Source organism: Phalacrocorax aristotelis, chromosome 1, assembly GCF_949628215.1.
Source record: "Phalacrocorax aristotelis chromosome 1, bGulAri2.1, whole genome shotgun sequence".
NCBI lineage: Eukaryota > Metazoa > Chordata > Aves > Suliformes > Phalacrocoracidae > Phalacrocorax > Phalacrocorax aristotelis.
In genome coordinates, this window is record NC_134276.1 from 179,295,453 (window position 1) to 179,313,710 (window position 18,258).

An 18,258-nucleotide genomic window follows, 5' to 3' on the forward strand; every position below is an offset into this window, starting at 1 on the left:
GAGAGGTTAGCCTTAGCCCCCACTGCCTGCTCGCCGCTCCAAGCGTCCGAGGAGGGAGGATGCGCACCGCCACTCTCCTAACAGAGCTGCCCTTCTTGGTTCTACACAAAGACAACTACAACTTTGGTGGATTTCAATTTATTTTTTTTATTTTATTTCTTGTGTATTTTAAGTGGAACCTGGAGAGAAACAGAAGGAATAGGGTTGTATAAAACCCCTGATTTACTTGAAAGTGAATCTTCCCCACAACACACAAACTGAAATAAGTTAAAACCAACTGGAGACAGTTATTTCATGCCATTGATGGAGATGCTCATCTCAAGCTTCTGTTCTGTAACCTCACGAAAATTAGATTATTAAAAAAAAATTACTCTGTGAGATCTGGTCCACACATCCTCAGCTGCTGAAGAAAATTTAACATGGGCGATGGTCTGGTACGCGTTTTCTGGGAAGAAAAAGAAAAAACTCAGAAAATGGCCCCTGACACTGCACCAACCTCCCCACCCACCCTTATTTTTAATTTTTAGTTGATATTTTGTGTTCAATGCTGCTTTTATCTCACAGCACAAAAGGCATTATCACCTCAAAGCTAATACCGCACCTCTGACCACAGTAAAAACCTGTGGTTCACAAAACAGTGCACACTGGCCCAGCAGCGGGCGCTCACGGGTTAAACCTGCCTTGAAGTGGAATTTCTTCCCAATCATCTTGAACAACTGAGGTTTTAGCTGCCGATTCCACTTCAGAAGCAGCTGCACTTTTAACTACAATTTTTCCCAAGAGGAAAAAAAAAAAAAAACGCAGCATGATCCCTTACATTTTGGTCAGCCACTTTTGCAGATGTTTTAGTACTATATGTGGCACACAAGTAGCTGGTGACCTAAGGTTAACTAGGCATTGCTCAGCATGCCAATTTAAGCACGCTGATGGCTCTGAAGGCCTGTTCATACTCCTAGAGCAAAACAAATCATGTAACATGAACGTTAGAGCATGTCAGACGTCAGTCTTCATTGTAAATAAAATATTTTTAGAACAAGACTTTTCTACACAGTTACGCTTTCACAGAAGATTATTCTGTATCATTTTAACTGACTCAAATCCTACCTTGGTGCTGCTTTAATAATGTCATCAACACGAAGAATCATTTCCGCTGCTTCAGCTGCACTCAGCAAAACTTGTCTCTTGACTTGGAAACTTTCTGTTACTCCCAAGACTGCCATGTCTCCAATGGTACCCTCTTTCATATCTAGAAGAGACACATCAAGAGTTTGTTTGGGGTGGGGTTTTTTAAACTTTTCTTTTTTTTAAGGCATTACATCACAAAATTACAAGCCGCTGGCAGAACGGTAACTTGCCTGCTCAAACGAACCATATTGGTAGTAAGGGAAGTATTAAATGAAGTCTTTCACTTCAAGGCTCCTGATTTAAGCCTAACGTGTTGCAATTATAAGAAAAAAAATAATTATGAAAAATTTATACACTGGGAAAAGGAGGCAAAATTTCAAGAGGACTCAGCACTATTTTCTTAGGTTTATCAACTTCAGAATTCTTCTCAAAAACTTTTTTAAGTTGATGGGGGAAGGGCTGGGTTGCGTTGGTTCTTTGTTTGTTTCTCTTTATATCAGTGCCTTTCTTTTTGAGCTTCATATAACTAGACACAATGTAAGCAAGGAAAGTGGTTTTACAGGTGGAAACCATCCCCTTCAAAACCAAAGCTTTTCACTTTATTGTGAAAAGCCTGGTAAAGTTATAAAGGAATGCGACATCGTATGCCTCCATTCTCTGCAAAGCAAATGGAAATCAACATATTCAGTTCTTCCAGCTGAGTGTATCAGTGACAAAGGGATGTGGCCAAGTTTAATAAGCCTCACTGCCCTCCCAAACACCAACCCAGTAACAGAAGCAGTATCAAACCCCTTACCAAGTCCGTAAGTAGTCTTCCCTTCACTGTGAGCAGCCCTGAGCTGAGCAACCAAATCTGCACTGTCATAGCCAGCATTATCAGCTATTATTGTTGGGATCTAAGGGGACAAGCACAGGTTGTTTTTAATGAATGCAGGGATTAATCCCTAGTAAACATGAAACACATTTTGTTATTACTGGTTTACTATTAAGTTTCAAGAAAAGAAGTTTCAAAAACATGGCAGATGTTCTGTTACAGTGATCATAAGTTTTGGGGTGAGGGTACGAAATCAAACTACACTTCAAAGGGTTTTGTTTAAGACCGTAGATGAGAGGACAGAAGCTCATTATCAGATTTACCACTTCACTTTACATGGACATGAAGAAATCTGTCTCTCTTATTTCAGACAACAACTGGAGAAATGTTTTCATTTTAAGGACAGAAGCTTGCTGGTAGTATTAACCACCAGATCACTCTGTTCATTGTTTAAGTGACAGCAGTGTAAATTACATGTGCTGACTGAATCATAGAATCATTTAGGTTGGAAAAGACCTCTAAGATCATTGAGTCCAACTGTTACCCACACTGCCAAGTCCACCACTAAACCACGTCCCCAAGTGCCACATCTACAAGTCTTTTAAATACCTCCAGGGATGGTGACTCCACCACCTCTCTGGGCAGCCTGTTCCGATGACTGACCACTCTTTCAGTAAAGAAAGTTTTCCCAATATCCAATCTAAACCTCCCCTGATGCAACTTGAGGACATTTCCTCTCGTCCTATTACTTGGGAGAAGAGACCAACACCCACCTCACTACAACCTCCTTTCAGGTAGTTGCAGAGAGCGAGAAGGTCTCCCCTCAGCCTCCTCTTCTCCAGGCTAAACAACCCCAGCTCCCTCAACCTCTCCTTGTAAGACTTGCTCTCCAGATCCTTCACCAGCTTTGTTGCCCTTCTCTGGACATGCTCCAGCACCACAATTTTCCTCTTGCACTGAGGGGCCCAAAACTGAACATAGTATTCAATGTGCGGCCCCACCAGTGCTGGGTACAGGGGCAAGATCACTTCCCTACTCCTGCTGGCCACACTATTGCTGATACAAGGACTATTTCTGAGGTAATGCCAAGTCTTACCATGCTCTATAATTTCATTTTTTGCGAGAAATATTTTCCTGTAGTCTTTCACTTCTTAAGGAAGGTTTTCCCTAATATCCAGGAATTTTTCTCTAATTAACAGTCTGTTAGCACCATAATATTCTATAAACCTTTCTTGTGGTACTCTATTTCCTGCTAAAAGGCAATCTCCAATGCAAGTCTAGAAACTTCTAGATTGTATTCATGCTCTAGTACTATCAAATAGCACTAGAGTATCAATAGAACAGAAGGATTTATCTTTTCTAAATCCGTTGTCAAGTGAATCAGCCAAGATTTTAATGTGCTAGTTGAAAGAAAAGCAACTATCTGATGTCAGAAGTTAGTAAACTTAAGATTGCTGGATTAACAGATGCAAAGTTTCACTGATTAAACATACTTACCATTCGTAAAGCCTTTGCAAAGGACTCCATTGCAACTGACTCTTTGCCAGGTGTTCTGATGGCAAGTTCTGCAACAGCGTTAGCCATCAGCATCTCTGAACAACCTATTTGTTTAAGACACACAGATATTTCATATCTGACTTGAACAGTAATACAAAGTGTGTATCAGGTACAAAGTACAAAGAATCTAATACTCACCTCCACCATACACAGTTCTAGTGTCCTTCACAGTCTGGGCAAGAACACAGAGAGCATCATGCAAAGACCTCTCTGCTTCATCTAGAATCTGCTGTGTTGCTCCACGCAAAACTATGGTGCAAGCTTCACCTAAAAAGTGCAAATGCAAAAAGATTTAAAAAAAACAACAACAAACCAAAGACAAAAAAAAGAGACTACCGCAAAGCATTTGTAACGGTTTCGCTATCACTGCCATCAAGTTTTACACAGAGCATTTGGGGCAAAAAGAAAGCACGACGACATTTTACAGGTAGAATGAAACAATTAACACCATGCTATTGCTTTTATCAATTAACTGCTCCACAACTCCTTATTTATTTTATTAGAAAATGAATGTTATTTCAAAACATCCCATCAGAAACTTACAGTATTGGCATTTATAGAACAAGATCTGGAGTTCTTGAAGCATGACAGGTTGCTACTTTTCTTGTCAATTTAATCTTCCAAATCACAAATTTTGCTTCCCATCTTTACAAATGTTTATGCCTATGTTTAATATTATGTAGATGAACAATTTTAACCATGAACATGCATCTTGGCAGGATTTTTACTGAAGAGCAAGGCTTTGAGAAAAATGGTTACATGAATCACTACAAAATTCCTATGCCATCCCGGTAACCGAACAGTGTTAGCACAGGGTTAACAGAAATGTTACAAGACTCCATTAGTCGTAAAACACTTACCCATTGCCACTCCAGAGAAATGAATGAGTTTATCTTCTCCAATCATGACTTCTTCAATAAGCTTGCAGCTTCCTAGTTTTACTAGCTCAGGGTGATCAAAGGTTGATGCAATTTCACCACCTACAAATATAAGATCATATAAAAGCCAAAGAGCTCATGATGAAAGCATCTACTCAGGCAAGGTCTAACCAAGGCGGGGGTCATCTTCATAACTGCCCAAAAAATAAACTGAAATTAAAGCTACTGATAAGCTGAATTTTTCCAATGTCAGCATACAGCACCAGAAACCTTCTGTTGATGTTGACACGTCCTTAAAACACCAATATTTTGTGTCACATCACAAGAACTACAACAGCTGTTACGCTTTTGAGTTCTGCCTGTATTAGAGACTAAATATTGATATTCGGCAGTATTAAAATGTCAATCTGTTTAAAAGTTTTAGCAGTACTTACTGATGAAGTATTTATAAAATACTAAATAAAGTTTGTTGCGTTTTTAAACTCAAGCTTGTGCCAGCATTCATTTTGCCTGCCTGACAGCAGCTGAGAACCCCTGGCCACCACTCTCCTGAATCATGCATCTCATGTCTTGTCATAGCAGTGCTATAGCACACCATTCATAAACAAATCTGATATCACAAACACCAAAATGTCTCTGAATGCAATATTGTTCTAGTACTTTGCTCTTCACATTAGAAAACCATTTACATATATTCACTCCCAATGTATGCTCAGTTATTCCAATCAGCTTGCAGCATTGCTGTAGTTGTAGCAGTACAAGGAAAGACAAGATTTGCAGTAGAGAGTTTGTGCTTATGAAAAGCTTGTCTATTTTTTTAAGCTATACTTTTTGATGCAGCGTGGTCTGATATGGTCCATTTGCCCTGCCTACAAAATTTGCTTTGAATTTGTTCCAGAACATGAGCACTGTTCCTCTCAATCAAGTGTTTGCCTGCGTCAACGTGCCTATAGAACGTTATACACAATTCCTACTTCAGCTTTGCTAAGCTAAACAAGTATCTTTTCCCTTCTCCCAGCAAAGCAAGTTATCCATTCTCTTGATCACTTTCATAACCAATTTTCTCTGATGTTCCAGTTAACTACCTTTAACTTCAGCAATGAGAATCATCTGTAGCATTCGAGATGTTTCATTTTCATTAGTTACTAGAGTCACATTTACACTAACCACCACTAAAAATATCCAGGTTGTTCATGTCATTTGAGGTCCACCTCGAGTCGATGACTCAGGCCCACATTTTTAACAAAGGATGACTCTTCAGTCTACTCTGTTATTACAAACAACAGCCACTTATAACAAGATGGTATTAACTAACTTGTGGATTTATCATCTTATTCTATCATTAAGTTTCATCTTTTCCCTAGAAAACAAACATTTCAAAGGTTTATCAAGCAGGGATTTAACTGAAAATATTTTTAAAATATGGAAGAAAATTACTAACTGGCACTAGCTGGCTAAATTATATTCCACAGTTAGCATTATGATCCTTCATCCACAGTTGCTAGAGAAAAATGTTTAAGTCGTCATGCAGACATGATTCAGAATCAAAACAGACATTTAACATGTAAGTGTAACATAGTAAAGATAGAAATTGAGTTACCTGCTTCTGAAAAAATACTGACAGTCTTATAGCAGTTGATAAATCAACAAAGTAATTTCAAAGTTTTACGGCCAATTTGACAGGGTCCTCCATATACTTTTGTATTTAAGTACTGGAAAATAGAGCTTATTTGGAGTACTTTTTATGTTCACAGATCTGCTTAATAGTAAAAAGTACAAATGAGGTGATCAAGCATTAAAATTTACTAAAGATCAAACAAATAATGTGACCCACCAACAAGGTACTCTACGCACCTGTAACAAGAGCCAGACGTTCTACACCAGCAAAGTCTGCATGTTCGATAGCCATAACGCCAGCAGCTCCAAAGAGCTGTTCAGGGTAGTTGTAGATCAACTGCCTACAATTAAAACACGGGCACATCTTCTCATTACATATTGAGCAAACCTTTTGAATACCAGAGTTAACAAAGGACACCTGATTCTCCGTAGCATGGACACGGACAGATCTCTGAAAGCTACAAAGTCAGTATGTGAGGTACCTGCCACATGCAGAACGTTACACCACACAGAAGCAAATGCAGTGACAGGAAAACATAAAAAGCTAAAAAAAAAAAATAAAAAATTAAAACTACTAAAGCTCTTTGAAATATCCTTCCCTTGAAGACACACTATCACAGGGGCCCATATGCTTTAAATTTTAAGTCCTTTGATCCTAAGTGCTGCTGAGCACTTAACTGCCTACTCTAGCAGAGTGCACTAGAGTAACATGTGAAGTAACATCTTTAATTCCTTCACCAATACAAAATCCAAACAGTACACAACTCTCTGGGAACAATAAACAGCCAGTCTTGCAAAACAAATAGCAAACCACAGAGAAGAGTATGTGCTCTCTTGTTAACATGTATCCCTCTCTCTCTAGAGCAAAGTAGTCAATTAAAGCTGAATGGTCAACAACCATTCAGGAGTGCTAAGCCAAATTATTTTTCCCTTCCAAATTAGAGACTGAGTATTGTAAAGATTCAGCAGGGGCTGGGAGATGCCATCTCTGCCAAAAAGAGATGTTTCTAACCTATCTTCAGAAGAGACAATTGGCACTGCTGGGTATGCACAGAGAAGATTCTTCCAACTTGCCATCCATATAGCCTTGACCTTTGTCAAACATCTCGTCAGAGGTATTGAGCTGGCTAACATTTATAGTATCAGATGTGAAGTGGATCTACAGTATGGCTATAAACAGAAGTTTTGTCAGGGAATAAATCTGAAAGTCAAGAGTCAACCTAACTGGAGTACCACTAGCCTGGCTACAGCGACTGACTGCTACCTGAGCTTCCTTAGGGCCACTACCTGTGTTACAAGCACACTGAGTAAGAGCCATGGAGTTCAGGATTTTTTCTTTGCATACCTCCAAGGATTCTTCTATCAGTTTGCCAGCAAGACTTCTGACTCTAGTTCTTGTATTTGTACCACGTCCACTGGATGGAATACCCATTTTGCCTATACTTGCACACAATGTATGTAAATGTATGTAAATGCACACAATGTATGTAAAACATGACAGATGGAGAGACTGAGATTCGTCAGTCTGTCAGCAGCTCTTACCGATGTTTAACGCAAATTTTGAAGGCAAGTTATAAGATGCACTCTGTCCTGAAAGAGTATATCTTTGCTGTTGTGCAAAACAGTGCTGCTCTTACAACTCCCATCCTTTCGGGTACTACTAGCTAATCAGCTTCCTAGTAGACTACGCAATGAGCTGAAATACCAGGAGCCAAGCTACTCGCATGTACAGCAGTTCCACCCAAGTGAGGATTACTGAAAGGCAGAAGCATTTCTCATATCATTAAATAACTGAATGGGTTTTTTGCACTGTGACAGTTTAAAAGAGAAGTTCACTGCTAACAAAAATAATTACCTTAGATCGTGACATTTCTTATGAGCTGAATGAATCATTACATGAAAATGGCTTTCCTCCACACTTTCAAAGATGTGTATAAAAGGTTCATGACAGGGAGCAGAGGGGCCTCTGAAACACTCCTGAATTTGGAGCAGTACTCCAACACCAGCATTTTAATGCAGGATAAAACATAGCTGGTTCAGTCTGAACTAAACACATTCAGAAGCAGAGATTCTTTCAGCACCAGTTTCCCCCCAAAAGGGGGGATATGGATGTGGACAATGCTGCTGGTATTCATAACTAAATCTGTTAGTGTCAAAGTATAGTGACATCACTTCACTTGGACTTAAGCATGGATCCTTGATTAAACAACATCAGTTCTTCCTCTTTAAAACAAAACAAAAACAAAAAAGGGGCCATGGTGTTGAGGGGAAGCACATGAAAGAACATCAACCTCAGTAAGGTGAATCAATTAAGCATTAGGCAAGATCACCAATTTTACAGATACAGGCATAATGTTCTTCACACTCATACAATATTAAAATCTTGCTACTTTGTAACACTTGCCTTTTTCCAAGAAAACACATACCTGTTAATAAAGCAGTTTATTCCATGCTTAAGAATACGCTCTACCTTCTCCTTCATTTTTTCTTTTTCTGCCTGCTCTATTTCTGCTACTTTTGCTGTAGAGTCCACTCTAACGCGAGAGCCAAAAATCTAAATAAAGAAAACAAGTGTTCAGTCTAAAAATTAATTCTATTTACAAAAACACCATTTCACAGCAGTAGTTCCGTAACACACCTTAATCTTGTCTGTATCCATACCAGTATTTGCAATGAGAATCTTTGCATTTTCAATTCTTTTTGGCTGATTCACACCAATCTTCTTGTCAAGTAAAAAGCCTGTAGTAACAGAAAGATCTTGTAAGACTTCAAATTAAAAAAGGAGAACAAGTCATTTAAATTATTACAAAACTTCCTCATTATTAAATTGAATAATAAATATAACATAGCAGTCTTTCCTAGAACATATTTGTAGAGAGATGTGTAACTTTTAACAGCTTTATTTCTCAAGCGCACTTAACAGCCAACACACAGAGACTTACCTTCATCCAAGTAGGAATCAGCCAAACTTCCACCAAGTTTCTTAATGACATGGATAGCCTCCAAATTACCAGAACCTTTCAGCCTAAGAACAGCTTCTACTGCCAGCTTGACAAAGTGATCTTTATGATGAGTAAGTAATTTTGATGAAAGAGTCGTTCCTGCAATGTTCATCAAGTCTTCGCGGAACTTCACTTCATCATCACTAAAATAAAGTCAGTACAGTTAAAGTGAAAATTCTGAAAGCCTTAACTGGTGTTAACCTATCAATGTCAGTCTCTCCCTGCTGCTTCTAGCGTCTACCTGTGCGTACCATGTTCCATTTTGAGGAATGCTACACAGAATCCCTCCAGAGTCCTGGAATACAACCTTCTACTTGAAATACAAGTTCAATTAGGAGAACTTTTGGATTCACCTTCAGAAAGTCTGCGCTCTCCAAGTGTCAGTTAAAGAAAATAGTCACATTTAAAATCAGAGTATGAAAACTGAAGTAACAGCTCAGATTTTTGTTCTAGGGAGCAAGCAAATTATTGCTCGTATTTTATTTATGCACATCCTAAGTAATTTTGAATAATTTCATAAAGCTTCTGTAGTTCATCTGAAAAAAAAAGTCTTTCCTTTCTTAACTTAAAATTTATAAATTCAGCCTTTACACTACTTAAAAGAGAGTGAAGAATTTCCCAGTGGTATATAATTCTCACCGATGTTTTAATCTTGACTGGTTTATAAGAAGTTACAGCAAATGCACGTTACTAACCCATGATCCACAGCTGCTTTCAAAAGTGCCTCTCTCGAAGCTTTTGTGGCTGCTCTCCAGCCCGCAATGATGGTCTGAGGATGAATTTTCTTTGAAATCAGTAATTCTGCCTCCTAGTTAAATGAAGTCAATCATTAGTTTTTCCCCCCAAGGTAAATTTACGCTACCTAGAAGGACACTTCCAAGTAATCAGAAAATCCTGAATAGCAGTAAAAGCCTGAGAGCTCTAGCAATGGAATTAAAGTCACCCTACTGGCAGTATTTTTTTCCAATCTAGGCAAATATGACCTGCCCTTGGAATACTGTCAAGAAATTTTGACTAATGAAAAAAAAATCCTAACTCCAATGGAGATCAGTTCCTGTTCACTTATAGCTGCAATTTAAATTGTAGTTGGAAAAAACACCCCAAACATCTCCAAACTCCCTTTTAGCAAGAAACCTGGCAAGCTGTTGGATCATTTCTCAGATACTCTTGATCAGAGTTCTTAGATCTGAGATTAGATTCACTAGCACAGCTCTGCTAACAAGAATTCCTCACTTCTGAAGTCTCTTTCATAGTAATTCCAGATTTAGTTTGGCAGTATAAACATTTATGTAAACATAAAACCCATGCAGAGTTTAAAGGAACAGTATAATTTCAAGTCTTGTGCACACAAGAACAGAATTTAACATTCCTTTTTTTTTCCTCCCCCATTAATGTTATTGAAAAGGATTTCAGCGGACTGATCTTCACAGCTAAGCAGTGCTGCATGCTGCCCAGTGCAACATCCAGGGAAGTGGCCTGTGAGAGTGATACTTCTATGTTTCACTTGCATAATGAAATAAGAGAAAATAGTTTTCTAAAATGTACCAAATAAAAATACTTGTGAATTTATAAATAAGGAATATAGTCTAAAATATATATTAAAAAAATATGATGGAATGCCTGTGGGGGTTTTCTCTTATCAATTTCAATAGCAAGAGAGTAAGGCTTTCCTATGCTTTGGGAGCCCTCTTCATAAACAGCAAATAATGCACCTCCTATTGATATCACAGGAGCACGCTTTCAAATAGAAACATCTGAAAAAGTGTAATACGTCACCCTCAGTAATTCAGCTGCCAACACTGTCACAGATGTAGTTCCATCACCAACTTCATCATCCTGAACCTTTGACATATCTAAAGAAGGAACACTAGATTAATGTTTTGATTCAAAATACCATGCTCGCCAGTACCAGCTTCATGTACAATTATTCTTATATCACATTAGTTTGGAGAAGAAAAAAGAATTTTACTCTTCAACAGTTTAAAGAGGTCACTCTCTAAGCCACAGAAAAACCTGGGATGCAAATAGAATTCAGCATCCTTTAAACTCCTGCTCTTTACTTGCCACTTGGACACCAGTTCCAGCCTGGTGATGGTCAAGAGCTGCTTCCCTCTCTCTCCATTCGTAAAGTTGGTCATCAAAAGAAGCAGGGCCGGATAGAAGCTCCAAGATACGAATACAGATCAGAGACTATAATAACCAAGTATGCTGCGTGAACTACTGATAAACAAGGACCCAGCAAAAAAATCATTCAGAATCTTGACACTGAATTGTTCAGGGTCCTGCTTGTCACTAGAACTGGACCATTTGCACACTAAGACAGTTGATCACAACAGTAAACTCTGTCCAGAGCATAATGCTTATTAAATGATTAAAAAAGATTTAAATCAGGAAGAGCCAGACAGAACTTCTGTACCCCAGTAGATTTCTGTTCTGAATTTTCCCAGTGGAAAAAAGAGGGCCAGACAGCTGCCTTCTGTCCCTTCTGACTCCTGGGACAAACCAGGGTTGAGGGAAGACAAGGAGACACCAGAACAGTTTTGCAAGAGCAGCATATACTTCAGTTTTACTTTTGCAGAGTTCCACAACTCTTGAAACACCTTGGCCTCCCTACTTCAGGAATTCTGCCCCTCCTCCCTTCAATTTTTCACATTATCTGAAGAATATTTTTCTAAGAACACATAAAAACTACCAAATAAAGTTACAAGTTAAGAAATGCAAGGCAAGCTGTTAAAAACTCACCAACCAAGACCTTGGCAGCTGGATTGTCAACTCCAATAGCTTTCAGGATTGTTGCGCCATCATTGGTCACGGTTACTGTGCTATCTCTCCCAGTGCTTAAAAGAATCTTGTCCTACAAGATGCAAGATTTGGAATACTGCTTGAAACCCAACGGTAACTATTAAAACAAAATTAACAGGTATGACCACTGAGGACTCGCAGCTGCCTTACCATGCCTTTGGGCCCCAGAGTGCTCTTGACCAGGTCACCGATAGCAATGGCACCAACAAAGGATGACTGAAATGAAGCAAATTAGAGAACAAATTATTTCTACTTTAATACATGAATTATATGCTAGCCTGTAACTTCCAAGAAAACATCCTAACCCAACCCTTCCACAGCCACACTTCTTTCAGCAGAGTCTGGGTACAAGTTTCTTAACTGCTACATTTTGATAACCAAATCAAATATACTTAATTTTCACAGAAACCATGAATGCCTGTCTCATAGCCAAAAGAAATGCCTTCCAATGAACACTAATCTTCTGAGCTAAGGTAGAGTTACTTAGTTTTTGAACAATTATGAGGAGTTTCTCTAACCGTTAGTATAAACAACACTCCTCCTACCTTCTGTTCAGGCATACAACAAGAAAAACCAGTAAGAGACAGATGAAGTTCTACCTCACCGTAAGCTGAAAGCACATTTAACAGTAGAAGAAACAAAGTTTAATTACCCCAAGCATTACCCTTTTTTTTTGAGAATTAAACTTACCAACCGAGCTGTTTCTGCCTTTTCTTCATCTGCACCTGCCTTGAAAATGTTCACAGGAGCGAGAGAAATGGAAGCCTAAAACAGAGTTAACATAAGAATATTCCTTTAGCTTCAATAAAACAATATATTTTAAAAATGAATCCCTGACACTAACAACCTAAAAAAATGCTTTTATTAAGATTTATTTCTATATCCCATTTGCTTTAAAGAAAAGGTATATTCAAGATAGATTTTTAAGAGAGTCCAGGTGAATTTATCTTGCAATCTTATAATCATGTGCAGAGATTACAAAACTGATCTATGAGCCTGAAAGGCCGTTATCGGTACCTTACTTCACAGCAATGTGTATGTTGCTGTTCTGCCCAGCGAACCATCGGATCCAAACCACCCAAAGTACAGCCAGCAGAACCTAAAAAAATCTAGCTACTGACCACACTGGGTCTTTAATACTTTGATATTTGTGTTGAACCCTGATTTTTTTCGCATTTCCATGGAAATTAGTTATAGCAGTAATGAATATGTGCCTTTAAAGACTAATACTCACAAAGAACTCAAGGACTTAAATGAATTAGGATGAAATCCCAAAATAACAGATGTATTATAGAATCATGGAATGCCCTGAGTTGGAAGGGACCCACAAGGATCATCGAGTCCAACTCCTGTCCCTGCACAGGACAACCCCAAATTCACACCATATCTCTGAGGGTGTTGTCCAAGTGCTTCTTGAATATTGCCAGGTTTGGCACCGTGACTGCCTCCCTGGGGAGCCTGTTCCAGTGCTCCACCACCCTCGGAGGGAAGAAACTCTTCCTAATACCCAACCTAAAGCTCCCCTGGCACGTCTTCCTACCATTCCTATCTTAATATGAATGAGGAATAGAAATTAGGAATTCTTGATAAGAACATATCTCTTCAACCCACTTAAGAGAGTTCCGTGACTTTTTACTTCGCTGCGTGATCAGCACACAGTTTTTCTCCCAGTTCGGTGCCCGTTACATCACGGCTTTGACCAGAGAAGTGGGAAGGGTGCGGCAGGAGACTCCGCACGGCGCGACGGCAGCTCCCAGCGGGTGCCCTCGGGCGGGCGGCCACCCCGGCTGGGCGCCTCGGTGCCGCCCCTCCAGGTCTCCCCGGACGGGAGAGGAGAGGAGAGGAGAGGAGAGGAGAGGAGGGGAGAGGAGGGAAGAAGCGGCCTCCCGCCCTCCCTCCCGCCATGCTGCTGCGGGCGGGCCGAGGGGGACGGGGCACCGGCCCAACTCGCGCGCCCTCTAGAACCTTCTAGGCCCAACACCCGCCCTCATTCCTCCTCCTCCTCCTCCTCCACCCCACGCCCGCAGGGCAGGGCGCGAGGCCGCCCCCACGCGAGCACTGCAACCGGACAAAGCGCGGGGGAGGGGCGCGGCCGCCAGGCCCTGTACGCGTGGTTACAGGGAGCGCCGCCGCCATCATCTCGCCCTCCTCCCGGGCAAAAGCGTCGCCCCGCCGCCGGCCCCACCGCTCACCATGATGCCGTTGCCACCGGTACCGCCAAGGTCCCGCCAGACGCTACCTCCCCCAGAGAACTAGCGCGCGGCTCAGCAGCCCGCCCACGAGCTCCCGGCGGAAGTGGCGTCAGAGGAGCGGCCGCTTCCGGCGGCGCGTGGGGCTGTGGGAGGCGCGGCGGGGCCCGTCCCTCCGCCGGCGGCTGGGCCCCCCCTTTGGCCCCGCCTTTCCCGTTCCCCGGCGGGCCCGCGCTCCCCCCGCGGCAGGCCCGCGCTCCCCCCGCGGCAGGCCCGGCCTCCTGAGGGCGGTGGGCGGACCCAGGGAGGCAACGTTCCTCTTTTTCGTTACGAGTGACGTCACTTGGAGGCCTGTCGCCTCCTGCTCCGCCCTGGGTCACGCCGGCGGCTGGTACGGCAGCACCGGGCCTGGTGTGCTTGGCAGCGCCTGGCAGCAAGCCGGCCCTTCTCCCGAGGAGCTGCCGTCTGGGCGGCACTGAGTTAATTCTGCTCCAGCGGAGGAGTTTTGCCCTTTCCCCAGTTTAATTTCATCATATTCCCGGGGGTCAGTTCTCAAAGCGGTCAAAAGCCCGTTAAGTCACCGCTCTGGGCTTCCAGCGTGCCTGCTGGACCGGTCCCTGTTGTTAGGTCACCCACATCACCAGTTAAAAGCAGCGAGCAGGAGGTACCCCAGCACAGCCCCACTCAGTACATGCTTCTTTTCAATATTAAAAAACGGGTAACTCCCCTCTTGGCAGCTTTGCAGATGCGTGAGACCACATCCAAGCCTTGTTCTGTTGCTACTTTTCCTCCACACAAAAAGCCTGTTAGTGACCTGGTCATACAAGAACCAGTCAATTTCTATGACTTGTTCCTCAAGAATTAATCCTAGCTGGTATCCCTCTTCTTGCTGCCAGATAAAAATCTCTTAGTATATACACAAAGCTGTTCGAGATTCAAACTGGCCGTCCCAACGGAGATGGCAAAGAACAACATGACTAGAACTCTGCCAACTTTCACACCTGCCTCTGTTTTTTATTATGTCAGTACCTGGTTAGTATTTTTCGAGTTCTTTGGGATTTTTGCTTTGTTTTCTTGAGAGAGTTAGATATGTTACCCCCCCCACCCTTGTTCTGAAAACCAGAGTACTGCTTGAATTTCAACATCTTCAGTTTTCCTCATAGTTATGAAGAAAAATATCTTAAGTTTTGGCTTGGGCTAATAACCCAGCTAAAAGAATGTTAACTATTTTTATCTCATAATTAGAGCATTCATAAAGATTTGCGCTGAACTAGTGATTAATTTTAATTCACATTTGCTGCTACTCTGGTGTGACCTGGTGGGGGGGGGGAAGATTTTGAAGTGCCTCAGATGATTAATCTGAGTTACAGCCTTTGGAAGATCAAATACTCATAGGAAAACTACAGCCAGTCTGTAAATTTGGTCTAAGGCACTTTTGGCTATCACAAAGTGATGATTTATAGTGTGTAAAAGTAGTGACAGACCTGACTAGGAAGAGCCCAACAACAGCGCTAGTTCTGGTTTCCTGCCTCTCAGTTCCAGCCACGCAGTGCCCTCACCTCTGTTGTGCCAATGGCAATTTTTAAAGTCACGCTGTGAATAAGTGAAGGAAAGAAGAAAAAGTGCCTCTTGTTTTAGTATTTTCATAAATGCATATGCTTTGTAAATCACCTCAGCTCTTTCAAGGTTAAGAAACAAGAGCATGTTTCAGTCCCAAAGGCCATTCGTCGCAGTGGACAGCTCAGTGAAGCACAGGCTTGGTTGCTCAGGGATGGACTCTCAGACCTCCAGGTGTCTCAGCATCTCCTGGCAGCGCTTTAATTCAGATCGAGACCTTCTGCTTAGAGCTGGGCTATTAATGATGCAGGAATAATAGAGCAGCAACTGTTCCTTGGTTTCGCTGGAGCAATAATTCAGACATCAGTCACAGTATCTAGTTTGCAGCTTAATTTCAGTCAAGCCAGTCACTTCAGCCTCTGGGCACAAACGACAGGAAGGAAGGAAGGAAGGGGGGGAGGGAGGGACAGAGACTCTTCAGAAAAATCTAATTCTTCAGGTGCTCCCAACTGAAAATTAACAGATGTATTATTGGGATGTACGTAAGGGGATTTTAACAAGGCCAGGCTATACCGTTACTGGAAATCCTAGGACTAGGCACATACGGCTGAAAGGTCAGCTCTTTAATGCTTGGCTGGTGAATGCCACCTATTTTGAGCCAGCTTCAAAAAGTTTTATTTCAGAACAAAGCATCACTAGGTCAAGAATGCGAGGTATATGTATATTTTAATTGGAATCACTTATATCAGTTGAATGATGTTTTAGTTACAATATTGCTGGCAGTTAATGCTCTAAGGGCAGGACTTCAAAGTTCTATTTTCTTATTACTTTCTTTTTGAATTTATCAGTACTATGCTAACAAAGTCCATTTGGGTTTTGTTGAAATCTTAGTCATTTAATAACTGAGAAAGGAGCACATTCAGGTTGCTGCCATGTGATTCACCAGCCAGTAGTCGACAGCAAGAGCGCTACCACAACAAAAAAAATCTAAGGCTATGTACATGAGAAAGATGTGATAGAACACTGGTAAAAATTGAACGAAAGCTTGGAGAAAAATTTACAGACTCCAGGTCATCATGTTTTGGATTTGGGGTTGCGTTGTGGTTTTTTTTTTTACCACTGAGTAATGCCGGAATATGGGAGTGGGGGGTGGGGGGTGTCGTGGGGTGGGGTGAAACACCTACCTGAAGCAATGATTTAAAGAAGAGCAGAAAAAGTCACACTAACAAAATAGAATACAGCAACACTAACACTGGGAAGTACTGAAGTAACCCACAGACGATTTTCAATGTAAAATCAATTTTTTATTGCCATGCTACAATTTTTTTTTCTTTCCAGATGAAGTTGGCACTGGTAAAGGGGGAAAATGTTGTCATAATACATCATAGATTTTTTAAAAAAAATGCACATTTGGTAAGCTTTCTCAATAATGACAGCTTAAAACAAGTGAAATCAATTTCTTTAAGGTTAACATGGAATGGCATAAAAATACACTCTTTCTGCATAGTATAATACCACTTTTTTCATAAAAGAAATACAGAATGCTTGTAAAAACAAACTGAACAGGGCAAATTAGCTGAAATTTTATAAACAATTTGGCAATGGTCCCACTTTTTAGACTTTTTTTATATAAAAGAAATAAAAATCTAGAAAGCTACCTTTATACAAAGTTGCTATATTTATGCCTTTAAGTAGGAAAAAACATTTTATAATGCAAATTAGGACATACAATAATCTTACAATATCATACAATGTAATGACAAGAAAGGAACATACAACATAAGATTTTGGCCTTTGTAGAAATGTCTATTTTCTGCATTTAATAAATGCATTTGTGGCACACTGGTGACTATTGTATTTGTACTACTAGCAGTCAGCTTTCATGCTAGAGCGGTATTCAGCTGTACTGTAACGGCAGGTCTGCAGTTTAGTTAAAAACACAGACTTTTTCAGGAGACGGAAGGTGATGCTGCAATGAAGTGAGATGTGAAAAAGGCAACGTGCCTGCTGGTTTGAGACATCTGTATTGTGGGACACCATACAACACACTCTCCTTTCATACCAGAGCATTTCTTATACATTCAGTTATTAAGTACCAAAGTCTTACAAGTGAGAACATCTGTGTTCGAGATTTGGCAAAAATTCGGGGAAATACAAAGTTAGTACCAAATATATAATATATTATATATAAAATGTGGGTGTATGATATACACACATATTCTAATGCAAAAAAACTGCATTAATATGGAGTTAAATTTGCTGACATCCAGTCCTAAATAACATAACCATTAGAAAACAGGTGTAATCCTGATCTTTCATACACTTTAGAATCACTTCCTCTTTCATACATAATAGTTAAAGCAATATATATGCAAGTATGACTAAGAAATCAAAATTCACATAATAATCTGAACTCTGACCATGACAAATAGGATTTTTTTTCAGTACGTGTAATTAAATATATTTATATTTTTACAGTATTTTTAGACCATTCCTGAAGAACTTGACCAACCAGGTCCTCAGGTGTAACAGAGCTGTTACGTCAGCAGAACTTGATCTGGTAGGAACGCATCCAGTGGCCCTTGAAGTCAACACGAATCATTCATTTGGCTTCAAAGGACGCTGCACGAGGCCTGAACAAGCTCCGGAAGGATCGCCCTGCTAACAAGGAAGATTCCCTGATGACATCAAAGCTCCTAGCTCAGACTTCCTTTCCT

At 40.8% G+C, this 18,258-nt stretch overlaps 1 protein-coding gene across 1 annotated transcript; it reads right to left on the bottom strand.

Moving 5' to 3' along the window:
- Nucleotides 1-122: 122 nt before the first annotated feature.
- CCT2 (chaperonin containing TCP1 subunit 2) lies at nt 123-14,199 on the bottom strand. Its single transcript, XM_075080824.1, has 16 exons — nt 13,988-14,199; nt 12,486-12,560; nt 11,946-12,011; nt 11,736-11,847; nt 10,770-10,846; nt 9,689-9,801; nt 8,934-9,136; nt 8,630-8,730; nt 8,418-8,545; nt 6,229-6,332; nt 4,357-4,476; nt 3,635-3,763; nt 3,437-3,540; nt 1,922-2,021; nt 1,105-1,246; nt 123-445 (listed from the first exon to the last, which is right to left on the bottom strand). The coding sequence occupies exons 1-16, from the start codon at nt 13,988-13,990 to the stop codon at nt 415-417; spliced, it is 1,608 nt and encodes a 535-aa protein (XP_074936925.1). The 5' UTR covers nt 13,991-14,199; the 3' UTR covers nt 123-414.
- Between the last annotated feature and the right edge of the window lie 4,059 nt (nt 14,200-18,258).